At 40.7% G+C, this 15,621-nt stretch overlaps 1 protein-coding gene and 1 long non-coding RNA gene across 3 annotated transcripts in view; one reads left to right on the top strand and one right to left on the bottom strand.

Annotated features, from left to right (window-relative positions):
- Positions 1–15,032, bottom strand: part of LOC309665100 (contactin-associated protein-like 3) — a 235,150-nt gene extending 220,118 nt beyond the window's left edge. For both annotated transcript variants that reach the window (XM_082471237.1, XM_082471238.1), the window contains exon 1: positions 13,348–15,032. In XM_082471237.1, the coding sequence (XP_082327363.1) occupies positions 13,348–13,506 (159 nt within the window). In that variant the 5' untranslated portion in view covers positions 13,507–15,032. The remainder of the gene's footprint in view (positions 1–13,347) is intronic.
- Positions 1,074–6,639, top strand: LOC309665159. The gene is made up of 2 exons (XR_014266250.1): positions 1,074–1,509; positions 6,412–6,639. It is a non-coding gene; the product is annotated as an uncharacterized lncRNA (long non-coding RNA).
- Positions 15,033–15,621: the final 589 nt, after the last annotated feature.

Raw genomic sequence — 15,621 nt, 5'->3', positions numbered from 1 at the left:
GCAAGGGGCAAGTTAAAACAGTTTATGTTGCTCTTTGTTTTACTAGATCTTATTTAATTTAAAATCAATTTGAAATCTCTAGTAATATGTAATGTTTACTTAAGTAGAAGCAATTAGACAAATAGTGTTTTAAGTACAGATGTGCCCAGCCACTCTGATAATTCATTTTAAAGACACCTTAAGATAATAGGCTGAGATTTCCAAATAGATTTAGTTACAGGAGGGCTGGCTAACGAAGTCAGTTCTAAAAGTTTGTGCCCTGATATTACAAACACCAATATAAAATATTGCCTATTATCTTTAGATCTCAATTTTGCATTAAGTTTTGGATGTATAACTGTAAAAAGCAACTTTATAATTCAGTGGTATTTGGGGGCAAACTTAATAATATTTTTTCCAGAAAAAAATATAATGGAAGCAAAAAATCTCTATTCAATTGGAATTTTTAAATTTTAGTCACAAAATTAATAGAGGCACATAGTTTAAAAAGTCAAATAGCACTAAAATGTTTACTTTGAAAATTAGCTTTTCACAGAAGCTGTGGAACTTGGTCAAGTCATTTACCTGTCTGTGCTTCAGCTTCCTCATCTGTAAAATGGAGATAATAATATGTCAGATTCACAGAGGTGCTGTGAGGATTAAATGAATTAACGCATGTGAAAGACTTGGTACAATGCCTGGCCATAGCAGGATCTTTATAGATTCAACTATTATTATTACTGTTCCCATCCTCAGAAGTAATCGTCTCGATTCCCATAAACAGTCTCTGTCTCTTTCAGAACAGAATTTTTCCTCCTACTCTCAATTAAATGTAAATCTGTTTGAGGGGAGGCACAGGATATGCATTCATATTTAGTTGAAGTTAAAATTTCAAAATTTGGAACACATCTACCTGATTCCTTTTTCTCATCCTTCTTGATAGAATATGGAATGTTTGTTTTCCTGTTTATCTAATCCAAAATATTCAAAACACTTTCAAGGTCTGTAGAGAACAGACTTGTGGTTGCCATGTGGGGGGGTGGGGGGAAGTACTGGGAGTTTGGGATTAGCAGATGCAAACTAGTACATATAGGATGGATAAACAACAAAGTGCTACCATATAGCACAGGGAACTATATTCAGTATCCTGTGATAAACTGTAATGGAAAAGAATATGAGAAAGAATGCATATATATATATATATATATATATATATATATATATGTGTATATATATATATATATATGTGTGTGTGTATATATATATACATATACGCATATATATGTGTGTGTGTATATATATATATATACACACATATATATGTGTGTATATATATATATACATAACTGGATTACTGTGCTGTATAGCAGAAATTAACACAACATTGTAAAGTCAACTATACTTCAAGAAAATAAATTAAAACAAAAAACTCTTTCAGGGTCTGAATAATAATCATCTTTCAGAATTGAGCCTGAATTTACAGCTGGACTTACACATATATCTTTCTATCTCAAAATATATTTTATAGAGGTAAGTCATTGTCTCAGTTTTTGTCATTACTTATAAGCTTATGTTTTGATAGAGTTTATATGGAAATACCATGTGGCATAACTGCCTATTTCACACCCTAGGAGGTGGGAAGGGTATAAGGACTCATCATCATCGACCCAGATTCTCATCTGATTCAACTAATTGGCATTTCAGTCTCACAAGCAACATTTGAAATTTTTATTGCAAGGAACTAATGGGATGAAGAACAACACAAGTAATCAAATCAAATAAAGGCATCTGCTGGAGTGGGATCCCAGGGTCCCACCCCACAGCTTTTTATGGAGAATTTTGTTTTCATGGAAAGGCCAGAATTCCCTAGGGGTGGAGTTTCATGATCAGAAAGTAAAGAAAAACCTCTATGTGTTATTAATATCAACACACAAAATAATACAACTGCATTACACATTTCTCAATTTAGAATAAGGATAGCATGTATGAACATGTTTTGGGAAGGTTATTGAAATTCTCTAAATCACTTTGATATCCTTAAGTTTCTTAAGGCATTTATCAAAACTCCACAAGAACAGAACTCTTCGTTGTTGTTTGAGTCAATAAAAATCTGACTCAACTTCTATTTTAGGTCACAGATTTTTAATGGAGTAAACCAGGATTTCCTTCGTAATGAAACTACAAGGCCTGCACTATACTGCAATTCAGTAAACTCTGAATTATAAATGCTAAAATTCCTTTTGACAGTAAGGAGTAGCATAATTCTTTGTTGGGAGCAACATTATTGGACAATTTTTCTTAAGAAACGGAGAATTTATTAAAGCATCTTATGGGCTCACAGAATCAATAAGAGGCTGAAGGACTGGGCTTGGGAAATAAGTAGAAACCAAATACCCCTGGATCAAGGGTGGGAGTGGGTGAGGGGGCAGGACCATATTTGCCTTTTGGCTGGACCCTGCTGCCCCCTTTATTTTTGCCTGTTCAGGACCAACCAAGAGCTAACAATCCTCTTATTTTTAGTTTTTTTTGAGGAACCTCCCCTACTTCTGGGTATATAGTTAATGGAATTGAAATCAGGATCTCATTAAGATTTCTGCACTCCTACATTCACTGCAACAATATTATTCACAATAGCCAAGATGTGGAAGCAACCTAAATGTCCATCAACAGACGAATGGATAAAAGATATGTGAGATATATATAATGGACTATTATTCAGTGTTAAAAAAGAAGGAAATCCTGCCATTTGTGACAACATGAATGAATGTGGAAAAATTATGCTAAGTGAAATAAGTCAGACACAGAAGGGCAAATACTACATGATACCACTTACGTGAGGAATCTAAAATCGTCAAATCACAGAAGCACAGAGTAGAATGGTGGTTGGCAGGGGCTGAGGGGAGGGGGAAAAGAGAAGGTGTTAGTTAAAGGGAACAAAGTTCCAGTTATGCAAGATGAATAAGTCCTAGAGATCTTCTGTACAGAATAGTGCCTCTGGTTAGTAACACTGTACGTGCTCTTAAAAATTTGCTAAGGGGATAGATCTTATGTTGTGTTCTTATCCCAAAATAATAATAAGAAGAAGAAGAAGAAGAAGAAGAAGGAGAAGAAAAAGGGTGGAAGAAAAGAACAACAACCTGCTTAACACAGAGTGCAGGTCACAGCCCCACTCTCATCTGCAGGTGAAGTGGTTTCCACAGTAGCAGGAAACACGCTGCCTCTCAATAGGAAATCACATCTGGGTTAATTCCGCAGAGTCAGGGGCGGGTGGGTGCTGGACAGTCGAAAAATAACAAGCACAGTTTCCCAGATTTACATCTATTCATGTACATGAAACAGGCTGGGACCTGGGAGCCTTTGCTGCAGTGCTGCAGTGCTTGCACCTGGACAAATGTCTCTTAGAGCAACAAAATGCAAAGAAACTATAAGGGACTAAAAATAACTGCGTGCATGCACAGTTGGGGCAAATTCTGGACAAAAGATACAGAAAGACCAAAAAAGCCCAACTGCCACTTCTGAAGAGCTAGAAGCAAAAACGGGGGTCGGGAGCAAAGGCTGGGTTCTGTGCATGCCCCCTGCACTCAGCACCACCAAAGGGGTGGGCAGACCACCTAAGTCACCCCTCCGGCCCAACCCCGGGACACACCACTACCTCCCCCCCATATAAGGAACCAGCTGCCCCCACCCCCACCCCCAGGAAGCAAGCAAGGGAACCTGTTGCTTGTTCTCGCTCCCCCTGCTGCAGCAGGGGTCCCAATAAAGCTTTGCCTGAATTTCTTGTCTGGTCTCTGATCAATTTCTGTTGATAAAGGAGGCCAAGAACCCTGGTCAGTAACATACACACTTCAAATTCCAGAAATTGTAAGTCTTGCTGAACACAATTCTCTTTCAGATAAGGAAGGGTACCACCCACTCACCAAAGGCAGAAAACCTCAAGTCTCTGCATCCAGCCCCAATCCTAGGGTCTCTGGATGTTGTCTAATCCTCCTCTAAGACGGTCACAGGCACATCTACATCATCAGAAACCCACAGAGTAATGGTGAATGTAACCATCACTATAGTGGTCTATATAGAATGGTCTGACAAGGGAAAGGGATGGGGGAGGAAAATGAGTTATGGAGCATGGAAGGAAACATGTGTAGGCATGTGCTTCTGCATCATTCGTGATACTGTGACGTCCCTCAGCCACTCTCTGCTCCATGGTCACCTTGTTCTCAGCCAGCACCAGGCTCATTGGTGTCTTCACTTGGTGACATGATCCAGACCTTCATTTCTGAAGGAACTGAGACCTTCACAGCCCAGCCAATGTGGTGTTGTTGCCTCTTGAATTTTCATAAGCTATAGATGAAGGGAGGCAGGACACAAGATCCCTTTGATCATCAGAAAGGATTTCTCCCACCCATCTCATAACACTTTTTTCCCAGCTTGCCTAGTGATCAGCAGAGCCCAGGATGCCAGGGGCAGCATCAGCTTTAATTCAGTGGAGCCACTGTTGTGCCAGCTGGTGGACGCATCCCTCCTATGGGTCAGACCATCTCTAAGTAATCAGAGTTGCAACTTAGTGACAGGAAGAAAAGGGTTTGTAAGCAGGTCATTAAATGGTTCACAAGTGAAAGTGGAAGTGGTCACTAGTTCAGAAGAATAGTCAGGTCCTATAAAACAATGTGTCACAGAAATGGTCAAGATGTATATATACACACTACTATATATAAAATAGATAACCAATAAGAACTTACAGTATAGCACAGGGAACTCTACTCAATACTCTGTAATGACCTATATGGGAATAGAATCTAAAAAAGAGTGAATACATGTATATGTATGACTGATTCACTTTGCTGTACAGCAGAAAGTAACACAATGTTGTAAATCAATTATACTCCAATAAAAATTAATTAACAAAAATAAATGATACCAATCAAAAAAAAAAGAAAAAAGAAAGATGTGACCCAGGGTACTGCTTCTGCCACTGAAGAGCTCTAGCTCAGCTGCCCTGGACCCATCCATATAGCTGGACAGGCCATTGCTCCTGCCTGCTGTGGTGCCCCCCTCCCCCAAGAACTCCACAACTGCAATCACAACAATAAAATCCGACTGCTTCTTAATCTTTTCCCCACTTGTTTCACGACTCTCAGTCTTGGGTTGCAGGATCCCTATGGCTGAGCCCAAGGTTCAGGCCCTCACACTGGCTGCCAGAGGCACCAAGAAGGGGAATCTGCTCCCTTCATTCATTGTCATTCTGAATGAGTTGATACACCTAATTGTTGTATTTTCATGTCTTCCCAGAAGAAAGCTGTCAAGGAACAGCCTATTGTAAACAAACTCTATTTAGAGTATAATTGAAGAACCAAATTAAAAAAAGAATCCTAAGCTTCAGTTAAATCAATAAATAATAAACACATACATACATATGTACATACATCAAAAGAAGAAGAGAACGTAACAGTTTATCCTCCAACTGACACATGAATACATTCCTTACTCTCAGCAGGTTCATAGAAGCAAACAGGGACCCCTGAGAGACTCAGGCCCTGTGCTCTCATTTTCCTTTTTAGTGCCAATGAAACAGCCTCCAAAGTGCTCACATGGTTAATTATTGGCAGAACTAGAGTGAAGATGCCACACTAAATATTGAGCTTCCTGGGAACACCATCCAAGCCTTACACATCCACCGCAAGTCACACGGTGCCTGTCACATAGTAAGCCCTAAATATTTTGTACTAAATGACCGAGTCCACACACTTTCCAATATATTAAGCTTTATGTACCTCCATTAATAAGCATTTCACAGTTAAGGATTGAATTTTAGACTTCCATTCCCCTCATCTCCTTAATTCCATGCTAACTGAAAGATAGCACCTTGAGAACACAGGAATTCTAGACATTCTGGTGATTCAAGTCATGTTGCAAAAGCAGAATTGTTGCAGGTTTTTTTTCCTTCCTCAAATAATACTTGGCACAGAAAAAGCACACGGATGCAGCACACTGCATTTTCCCCTGCCAGCAGCTCGCTCATGGAGCATCTACTCATGAAAACACAATTTTTAAAATTTATTTATTTATTTTATTGAAGTATAGTTGATTTACAATGTTGTGTTAGTTTTAGGTGTACAGCAAAGTGATTCAGTTATACATACATATATATATATATATATATATATGCACATATACATATACATATTCTTTTGCAGATTTTTTCCCATATAGGTTATTACAAAATATTGAGTGTTTTCCCTGTGCTGTACAGCAAGTCCTTATGAAAACATTTTAATACCCAGATAGATAACCACTTACAGGTATTACAAGGATACCATTCAAAATAGGGAACAGTAAGTGACTCCTTCACATTAGGTCAGGCAGAGTTTTCTCATTTACTTTTTAAGTGGTTTTTATTGATTTTGTTTTGTTTTGTTCTGTTTTATTTTGCCTAAGAACTAGTGGGACAGAATCATTGAATGCGTAAGCTGAAAGGACTCTGGACCAGTCCTCTAATGGAACAGATGAAGAGAACTCACCCAGAGACCAAGGACCTGGCCAGCACTCCTATCCCAGGGCTTTATCACCACCACACATGGTCTCAGGGGCCACGTTCATTGAATGCCTACCACTTGGTCTGTATCATATTTGATTTTACAGAGAAATAAGTCACCTTTTCCTCCCTATTGCAGAAGGTATTCTTGTGACTTTGATAGTGAGAATGCATTTAAGAAATTTTTAAAGCACATCTTTCCAAATGCGAATATGAATATGTGGATGTTTTTGGTCTTGTACATTCAATAATATGAAACTACAGTGACTGAAAGAGTATAACTAAAGTAGGAAAGAACACTCTCTTTTCTCCCTAAAAATGTGTCAGAATCATTGCACTTATAAAAGCCTGGATTCACAAAAGTCATTGATGAAAAATATGATTGGGATAGCTCCAATTAGATACTTTCTACAATAGTTTTCTTTCCTCTTTCTCAAGTATTTTAAGCTACAGAGAAGCTCCTTAACTGTAATAGGGTTCATGGAAGACTGACTCTTCAGAGCTGAGCAGAGCCCAGGCTGCCCTCAAGCGCATGTGTGGGAGAGATGCTCTCAGTTCAAGGCAGGCTTTCTGTGCCCTGAAATCTGGCTAAAGCTGCACAGTGCTACAAAGACAACTTGTGAGGAAAGAGCGGGGAGTGTGCAGGAAAGCAACAGAACTTGGCTCTCACGGAAGATCACGGTACAGGGGCCAAATAGTCTGGGTTGGGCCTGGTCCCCAGTCCCCAGCAAACTTGGAAACACCACGAAATCACTTCAGAGTCTCTCAAACAATATGTCACTGTGAAGTCTTTAAATTCTATACCAGCTCTGTAACTCTTTATTTTCATCGCTTAATCCAGGGGTCCCCAACCCACTGTGCGAGGCCTGTTAGGAACCAGGGGGCACAGCAGGAGGTGAACAGTGGGGGTGAGAGAGAGAGAGAGAAGCTTCATCTGTTGCTCCACACTGCTTGCATCACCACCTGAATCACGCCCGCCACTGTAGCTCACATTACTGCCTAAACCATCCCCCCTGCTTCCGTGGAAAAAACTGTCTTCCACGAAACTGGTCCCTGGTGCCAAAAAAGTTGGGGACCGCTGGAATCGGTTTGCCACAATTTACCATGCAGCCTCTTGTAATTCTCATTAGGTTTCAGCAGCTTTGGACTTGTCACTTACCTTGACATCGGAGCTCTACAAAATTGTCTAAATTAATGAAAAATTCCATAGAGCATGATATCACGTATCTTAAGAGACTGCCTTTCTGTTCATGTTATTCATTGGTTACTAGACTTATCTACCTGTGGTTAACCTATCTCAAAATTTAGCAAACATTATTCAGCAGAAACGAATGTTTCTAATACAGTGTGTCAAAAATTACATTAAATTTTCCCCAAGATATAGTCCCTAAAACAATTTTTGCTTCTCTTATTATGTTACAAATGATAAAATGACTGCCTGAAAGTTGAAGTTGTCTTGAAGAGTTTAGCACCCTCAAAAAAACACTTCTATATAGACTTTTTCTTATTTGAACACATTACTTTTTTTAATGATTTCTTCTGAAATAATTATAAACTGACAGGAAGTTGCAAAAATAGGACAGTAAAGCCCCAAGTAATCTTCATCCGGTTTTCCTAATTGGTTACATTTTATGTAACAATAGGATACTATCAAAGCTGGGAAATTGACATTGCTACAAGGTATATGTGTGCCATATTATCACATGTGTTGCCACCACCAAGATCAAGATACATAACTGTTCCATCACCACAAAGATCTCCCTCCTGTTACCCCGATATATAGTCACATTTACCTTCCTCCCACCCTGGCCCCCATGCACCATCCCTAAAACTTGGCAACCACTTATCTGTCTCCTTCTTTGTCATCTTGAGAATGCTATATAAATGTATTCATATAATATGTGACCTTCAAACACCAACCTCAAATGTTGGCTTTTTTCACCCAGCATGTTTTTTGAGATCCATCCAAGTACTTGCATGTATCAGTAGTTAATCCTTTTTACTGTTAAGTAGTGTTTCATAGTATTAATGTACCACGGTTTGTTTAACCATTCACTTATTCTAGAACATTTTTATTGTTTCTAGTTTGGGACTATTACAAACAAAGCTGCTAGAAACAATCATGTAGAGATATTTGCATGGACATAAAATTTAATTTCTCTGGGATGAACGTATATGATACTTTTGAACATTTTTGGAAAACCAGTGTATATAATTATGTTGTTCTGTTGCTTCTTATGTCACTGAAAGAAAAGGATGAACTTGGTGATTTGAACTCCCAGCTCAAGTGCCACATAAATGACCATGTGCCCTGAAGGAGACCACTGTCTCCTGTAGCTACAGGGCTGGAAATCAAGCACAGAACCTCATCGTGCGACTGGTTGAATTACAATGCAAGTTGAACTCCCAGTTTTGAAGGGCATCTACTGTTGAATCAATGTGAGGGCATTGATTGGGAAAGAACTGGATCTTATAAGTCGGGATGGGGACCCGTGGGAAGATCCTGATGAAGCTGGGGATATTGAGCCCCTAAACTGTGATGAATCTTTTATTACCAGTGGTATTGGCCTCCCCGGCCCCAGCAGAGATGGCTTCCTCAACCCCAGTGGAAGCGGCCTCTCTACATACAGGGTATCAGCCTTTCCATCTCCTGAGGGGATTAACCCTGCATTGCCTGAGGAAAGGGTCATAGCCTCCCCTGACGCAATTGTCATGTAACATAATTATTAGTCTCCTCAGGACCCACCCCTACCACCCCACCTTACTTCTGGACCTTTAACTAGACTCAAGCTCAGCAGGTCCCTAAAGGTGGGATACAATCTGTGACTCATGAGGAAGTGCATTACATTCCAAAATAATGACTTCCATTTTCTAAGTTACACAGACAAAATCTTGGGAAATGTGTGGGAATAAGTACTAAAGGGGTGGGAAAATGGAAGAAGGAATTCCTTATAAGGTTGAATGAGGCTGAATGTATGGGCTCACTAAATAGGGCTTCTGCATTTACTGTTGCAGCTTGAGGAATTAGAAGGGGCTCTAGCAGTTTTGTTGGTTGGTTGGCTGAAACATAGGCCAAAAGGTGGCCCCCCATGAGTACCCTGGAAATGCTGGACTTGCCTCAGTTTAAGCTAGAGAAGAACTTCAGAGGCTTAGGGATAGAGGAATGTTAGAGTAGATTTGCCACTTAAAACCTGCTCACCTGACTGGGGGGTTCCAGAAGTTTTACCTTCCATCAATACTGTGAGGAATAAATCTATGAGAGGATCCCCAATATCCTTTGTGGACAAAGAATGTCACCTGCCATACCAGTAAACAAAGGATCTTGCAGCCACCAAGCCACCAGCCACTGCAGCCACCCCTGATAGTGCACCCTGAGGGGATTTAAGATGTAGAAGAACAGGATACTGGCCCTAGATAGTTTAGGTGCATATCAAAGGAATAATTTTATTAAGCCCAGATTCTTACATCTTCCCATACATAGAAGAGTGTTAAAATCGTTAACTTGAGATGTCTGGTTTTCCTTTAATTAGCAGGAAAGTTTTGATGTTTGATTACTTGGGTTTTTTTTGCAAAACTCCTATATATCCTGTTTCTCTTTGGAACTGTCCCCAGAGCTATCTGAGAGGCTGTATCCCAGGCTTAAGTCCTCAGTTATGTTCCAAATGCAACATAATTTTCAACTTTTAAGTTGTGCATTTTTTTTCAGTTGACACCTTGAATACTCTATGGTTGCTTTCTCTGTAGATCAGACCTCACAGTGGGAAATGCAGTCACTGCATTGGGAAAGCTAAATGGAAAGAGGGTAATTGAATCCTGAGGTGGTAGGGGCCAAGTGACAATATTCAACCACTGAAGGCAAAGTGGACATGGTTACCTTAATGTACAGCAGAGTCAAAGCAGCAATCAGAATAGTCTGACTCATGCTGACTTATGGTGTTGATTAATTGCTCATGGTGTTCCTAGAAGTGAAATAGATAGGAAGCCTACTAAATTTGTACTTCTCTGTATAAGCAGAAAAGTTCTAGGTCAAGTGAATAAAAGTCGAACCTAAATCATAAAAACAGAGAATCACATCCCTTCAATACATTCCTAGACATGAGCCAGTTTATGGATCCTGAACCCCTGGAATGAAGGAGAGGCTGGGCCCCATTGAGGAAGGACCCCAGTGCACTCTGAAAGTTTATACTGTCAATTCTTGCCCCAGCCTTCCCCAGAATGATGTTTGGCATTTTACCAGAGTAACTGTGCATTGGGGAAAAGGAAATTATTAGACCTTTTGGGGAACAACGGACTCTGGCTTTGAAATTATACTAATTCCAAGAGACCTAAAACATTGCAGGGGCCCAAAAGTCAGAGTAGAGGTTCTGGAAGTCAAGCGACTAATGGAGTTTTCGCTCAGTTCTGTCTCACCATGGGCCCAATGGTTCTCCAAACCAATCATGTGGTTATTTCTCCAGTTCTGGAATGTATACTTGGTATAGACATATTTAGCAGCTGGCAGATTCTCCACATTTGTTCCCTGACCTGTGGAGGGAGGGTTATTATGATGGGAAAGACGAAGTAAAAGCCAGGAGAACTGCCTCTACCTAGGAAAACAATAAATAAAATTTAATACCACATTCATGGAGGGACTGCAGAGTTTACGGCCAGCATCAAGGACTTGAAGGAGGCAGGGGTGGTGATTCCTACAACATCCTATCTGGCCTGTGCAGAAGAGAGATGGATCTTGAGAATGACAGTAGATTATCATAATCTTAACCAGGTGGTGACTCCAATTGTAGCTGTTGTTGCAGATGTGGTTTCATTGCTTGAGAAAGTTAACACTCACCCTGGTAAATGGTATGTAAGTATATGGATTTGGTCTGGAAAATGCCTTTTTATCCATCCCTGTCCATTAGGCCCACCAGAAGCAGATTGCTTTCAGCTGGCAAGGCCAGTAATACACCTTCACTGTCCTACCTCATGAGTATATCAACTTTCCAGCCTGATGCCATTATTTAGTTTGCTAGAAAATACACCTGACTCTCCCTTCCATAAGATATCACACTGGTCTATTACATTGCTGACACTATGCTGGTTGGATCTAGTGAACAAGCAGTAGCAACTACTCTAGATTTGTTGGTAAGGTATTTATGTGTCAGAGGACAGACAATAGATAAGACAAAATGCCATGGCCTCCTACATCAGTGAGATTTCTAGGGGCCCAGTGGTATGAGCCATGTCAAGATATCCCTTCTAAGGTGAAGGATAAGTTGTCGTCTCTGACACCTCCTACAACCAAAGCACAGGCACAGCTCCTAGTGATTTCTTTGGGTTTTGGAGGCAACATATTCCTCATCTGGATGTGCTACTCCAGACTTTTTAATGAAGTGACTCCAAAAGCTGCTAGTTTAGGATGGAACCCAGAACAAGAGAAGGCTGTGTAACAAGTCCAGGCTGCAGTGCAAGCTGCTTTGCCACTTGGGCCATAATATCCAGAAGACACAATGGTGTTGACATGTCTGTGGCAAATAAGGATGCTGTCTGGAGCCTTTTGAAGGCCCTCATAGGTGAATCAAAGCACAGGCCTTAAGAACTGTGGAGCAAGGCCCTTCCATCATTTTGGTAATTAGTCTCCTTTTGAGAAACAAGAGGTCTGCTACTGAACTTTGTAGAGACTGAACACTTAACCTTGGGCCATCAAGTTACCATGTGACCTGAGCTGCCCATCATGAACTAAGTGGTATCTTAACCACCAAGCCATAACAGAGGACATGCACTGCAGCACTCCATCGTCAAATGGATATGGTATATATGTGATCAGGCCAGAGCAGGTCTTGAAGGCACAAGTAAGTTCCATGCAGAAGTAGCTCAAAGGCCCACAGTCCTCACTTCTGCTACACTACCTTTTCTCTCCCAGCCTGCACCTATGACGTCAAGGGGACTTCCCTACTATTAATTGACGGAGGGAGACTCAGGCAGGCCTGGTTTACAAATGGTTCTGCACAATATGCAGGCACTACCCAAAAGTGGATAGCTACTGCCCTCAGCCCCTCTCTGAGACATCTCTGAAGGACAGTGGTGAAGAGAAATCCTCCCAGTGGGCAGAACTTGAGGCCATGCACCTGGCTGAGGGAGAAACACTTGGAAGGAGAAATGGTCAGACACGCTGGGTGGTCAGGAATTGAAAAAAGCATGACTGGAAAGTTGGTCATAAAGAAAACTGGGGAAGAGGTATGTGAACAGATTTCTCTGAATAGTTGAAAAACATGAAGATATTTGTGTCTCATGTGAATGCTCATCATCAAAGGGTGATCTCAGCAGAGGAGGATTTTAATTATCAAGTAGATAGGATGACCTGTTCTCTGGAGACCAGTCAGCCTCTTTCCCCAGCCACCCCTGTCATTGCCCAATGGGCTCATCAACAAAGTGGCCATGGTGACAGGGACGCAGGTTACGCATGCGCTCAGCAATATCGACTTCCACTCATCAAGGCTGACCTGGCTACAGCCACTACTGAATTCCCAATCAAAAAGAATCAACCAGCAGCAGAGACCAACAGTGGGCCCTCAATATGGTGTTATTCCCCGGGTGATCAGCCAGCTAGTCAGTGGCAGACTGATGACACTGGACAGCTTTCATTGTGCAAGGGGCAGGATTTTGTTCTTATTGGAATAGACATTTGCTCTGGGTACAGATTTGCCTTTCCTGCATACGTCACTTCTGCGTAACTACCATCCATGATCTTACAGAATGACTTATCATTGTCATGGGATTCTGCAAGCGTTGCTCAAGATCAAGGAATACATTTCACAGCAGATGAAGTGAGGCAATGGGCCCTTGGAATTCACTAGTCTTACCTGAAGCAGCAGGCTTGATAGAATGGTGGAATGGCCTTCTGAAGACTCAGTTACAGGGCTGGCTATGTGACAATACCTCTGCTTGTCCCAGGGCAAGGTTCTCCAGAGGGTTGTATATGCTCTGAATTGGAGTCCAATATATGGTCCTCTTTCTTCCATAGCCAGGATTCTCGGGTCCAGGAATTTTAAGGGACAAAAATGAGAATAGTTATTTTCAACTCTTCAGTATTATCCCTAGTGACCCACTATCAAATTTTTGCTTTTTGTTCCTGTGACCTTATGCTCTGCTGGTCTGAGTTCCAAAGGGGAAAATGCTTCTACCAGGAGACACAGCAATGATTCCAAAGAACTGGGAGTTAAGACTAACACCCAGCTACCTTGGGCTCCTCATGCCTCTGAATCAACAGACAAAGAAGGAAAGTAAAGTGTTTGTTGATACAAGGATACTACTTGCGGACTACTCTTCCACACGGAAGTAAGGAAAAGTGTATCTGGATATAGTAGATCGCTTAAGGCATCCCTTAGTATTACCACGTCCTTTGATTAAGCTCAGTGGAAAACTACAACAACCCAGTCTAGGCAGGGCTACTAATGACCCAGACTATTCAAGAAGGAAGGATTTGGTCACCCACCAGGGAAGAACCACGATCTGCTGAGGTGCTTGCTGAAGATAGAAAGAATACAGAATGGGTATAAGAAAGTAGTTACAAAGACCAGCTATAACTGACCACGTACAGAAACGAGGACTGTAATTGTCATGAGTACACCATTTTTTTTTGCTATGAATATATTTGTGTTAAGTGTGTATTTGTTTTTTCTCTCTCATATTCCCTTATTATGTAACATGAGTTGTATTGATTTTATATCATAATATGGAAGTACTCTTAATTTTACATTATAGTACTTTAAGTTATATCACAAGGATTTACCTCCTCTTCTGGGGATAGGGTTAGTGTATTTTGATTGGACTCAGAATTGTTGTATCATATTAAGTGGAATTAAGACCTTGTTATTGTCTTATTTGGGGATTAAGTAAGATTTGAGGAGATGCATATGGGTGTCATGTTGACACAGGGTCGACTTGTGATGATTAGTTTCATGTGTCAACTTAACTGGCTATGGGGGACCCAGATTAAAAATTATTTCTGGGTATATTTTGTGAGGGAATTTCCAGGTGAAATTAGCATTGAAATTGGTGGACTCAGTAAAGTTGATTGCCCCCCCCCCCAGTGTGGGTGGACATCATCCAGTCTGTTGAGGGCTTGAATAGAACAAGAGCTGGGGGAAGGAAGAATTTGCCCCTTTTTCCTGCCTCATGGTGTGAGGTGAGATATTTCATCTTCTCCTGACCTCAGACTGGAATTTATATCACCACCTCCCCTGGTTCTCAGGCCATTGGACTAGGATTGAATTATATCACTAGCTTTCTGGGGTCTCCAGCTTACAGATGGCAGACTGTGCGATTTCTCAGCTTCCATTATCATAAGAGCTAATTCCCTGTTACAAACACATGCATGTATTCTATAGGTTCTGCTTCTTTGGAGAATTCTGACTAATACAACATGTATTCACCACTGTAATATCACACAGAATACTTTTACTGACCTAAGAATCCCCTGTGTTCCACCTATTCAACCTACTCTTCCCTTCCTCCTCCCAAACCCCCAACAACCACTGATCTTTTTATGGTCTCCATAGCTTTGCCTTCTAAAATATCATATAGTTAAGAATTATACAGTACGTAGCCCTTTCAGATTGGTTTATTTCACCTAGTAATATGCATTTAAGTTCCTCCATGTCTTTTCATGGGTAGTTTATTTCCTTTTATTGCTGAATAATATTCCATTGTATGAATGTGGAACAGGTTTTTGTTTGTTTGTTTGTTTTTAATCTATCCATCTATGGAAGGGCACCTTGGTTGCCTCTAATTTTTGGCAATTATGAATAAAGCTGCCACAATCATTCATGTGCAGGCTTTTGTATGGACGTAAATTTTCAGCTCTTTGGGGTATATACCAAAGAGCTTGATTGCTGCATTTTATGGTAAATGTATATTTACTCTTTTATTAAACTGCCAAAGTGTCTTCCAAAGAGTCTGTACCATTTTGCATTCCCTACAGCAATCATGAGAGTTCCTATTGCTCTGCATCCTCACCAGCATTTGGTGTTGTCAGTGTTCTGAATTTTTGTCCTCTTCATAGCTGCATAGTGGTTTCTCATTGTTGTTTTAATTTGCAGTTCTCCAAACACATAAGGTGTTGAGCATCTTTTCAT

Source organism: Balaenoptera physalus (assembly GCF_965194825.1).
Source record: "Balaenoptera physalus genome assembly, chromosome: 7".
NCBI lineage: Eukaryota > Metazoa > Chordata > Mammalia > Artiodactyla > Balaenopteridae > Balaenoptera > Balaenoptera physalus.
Note: the sequence above shows the minus strand (reverse complement) of the source record. Positions and strands in the feature narration are given on the sequence as shown.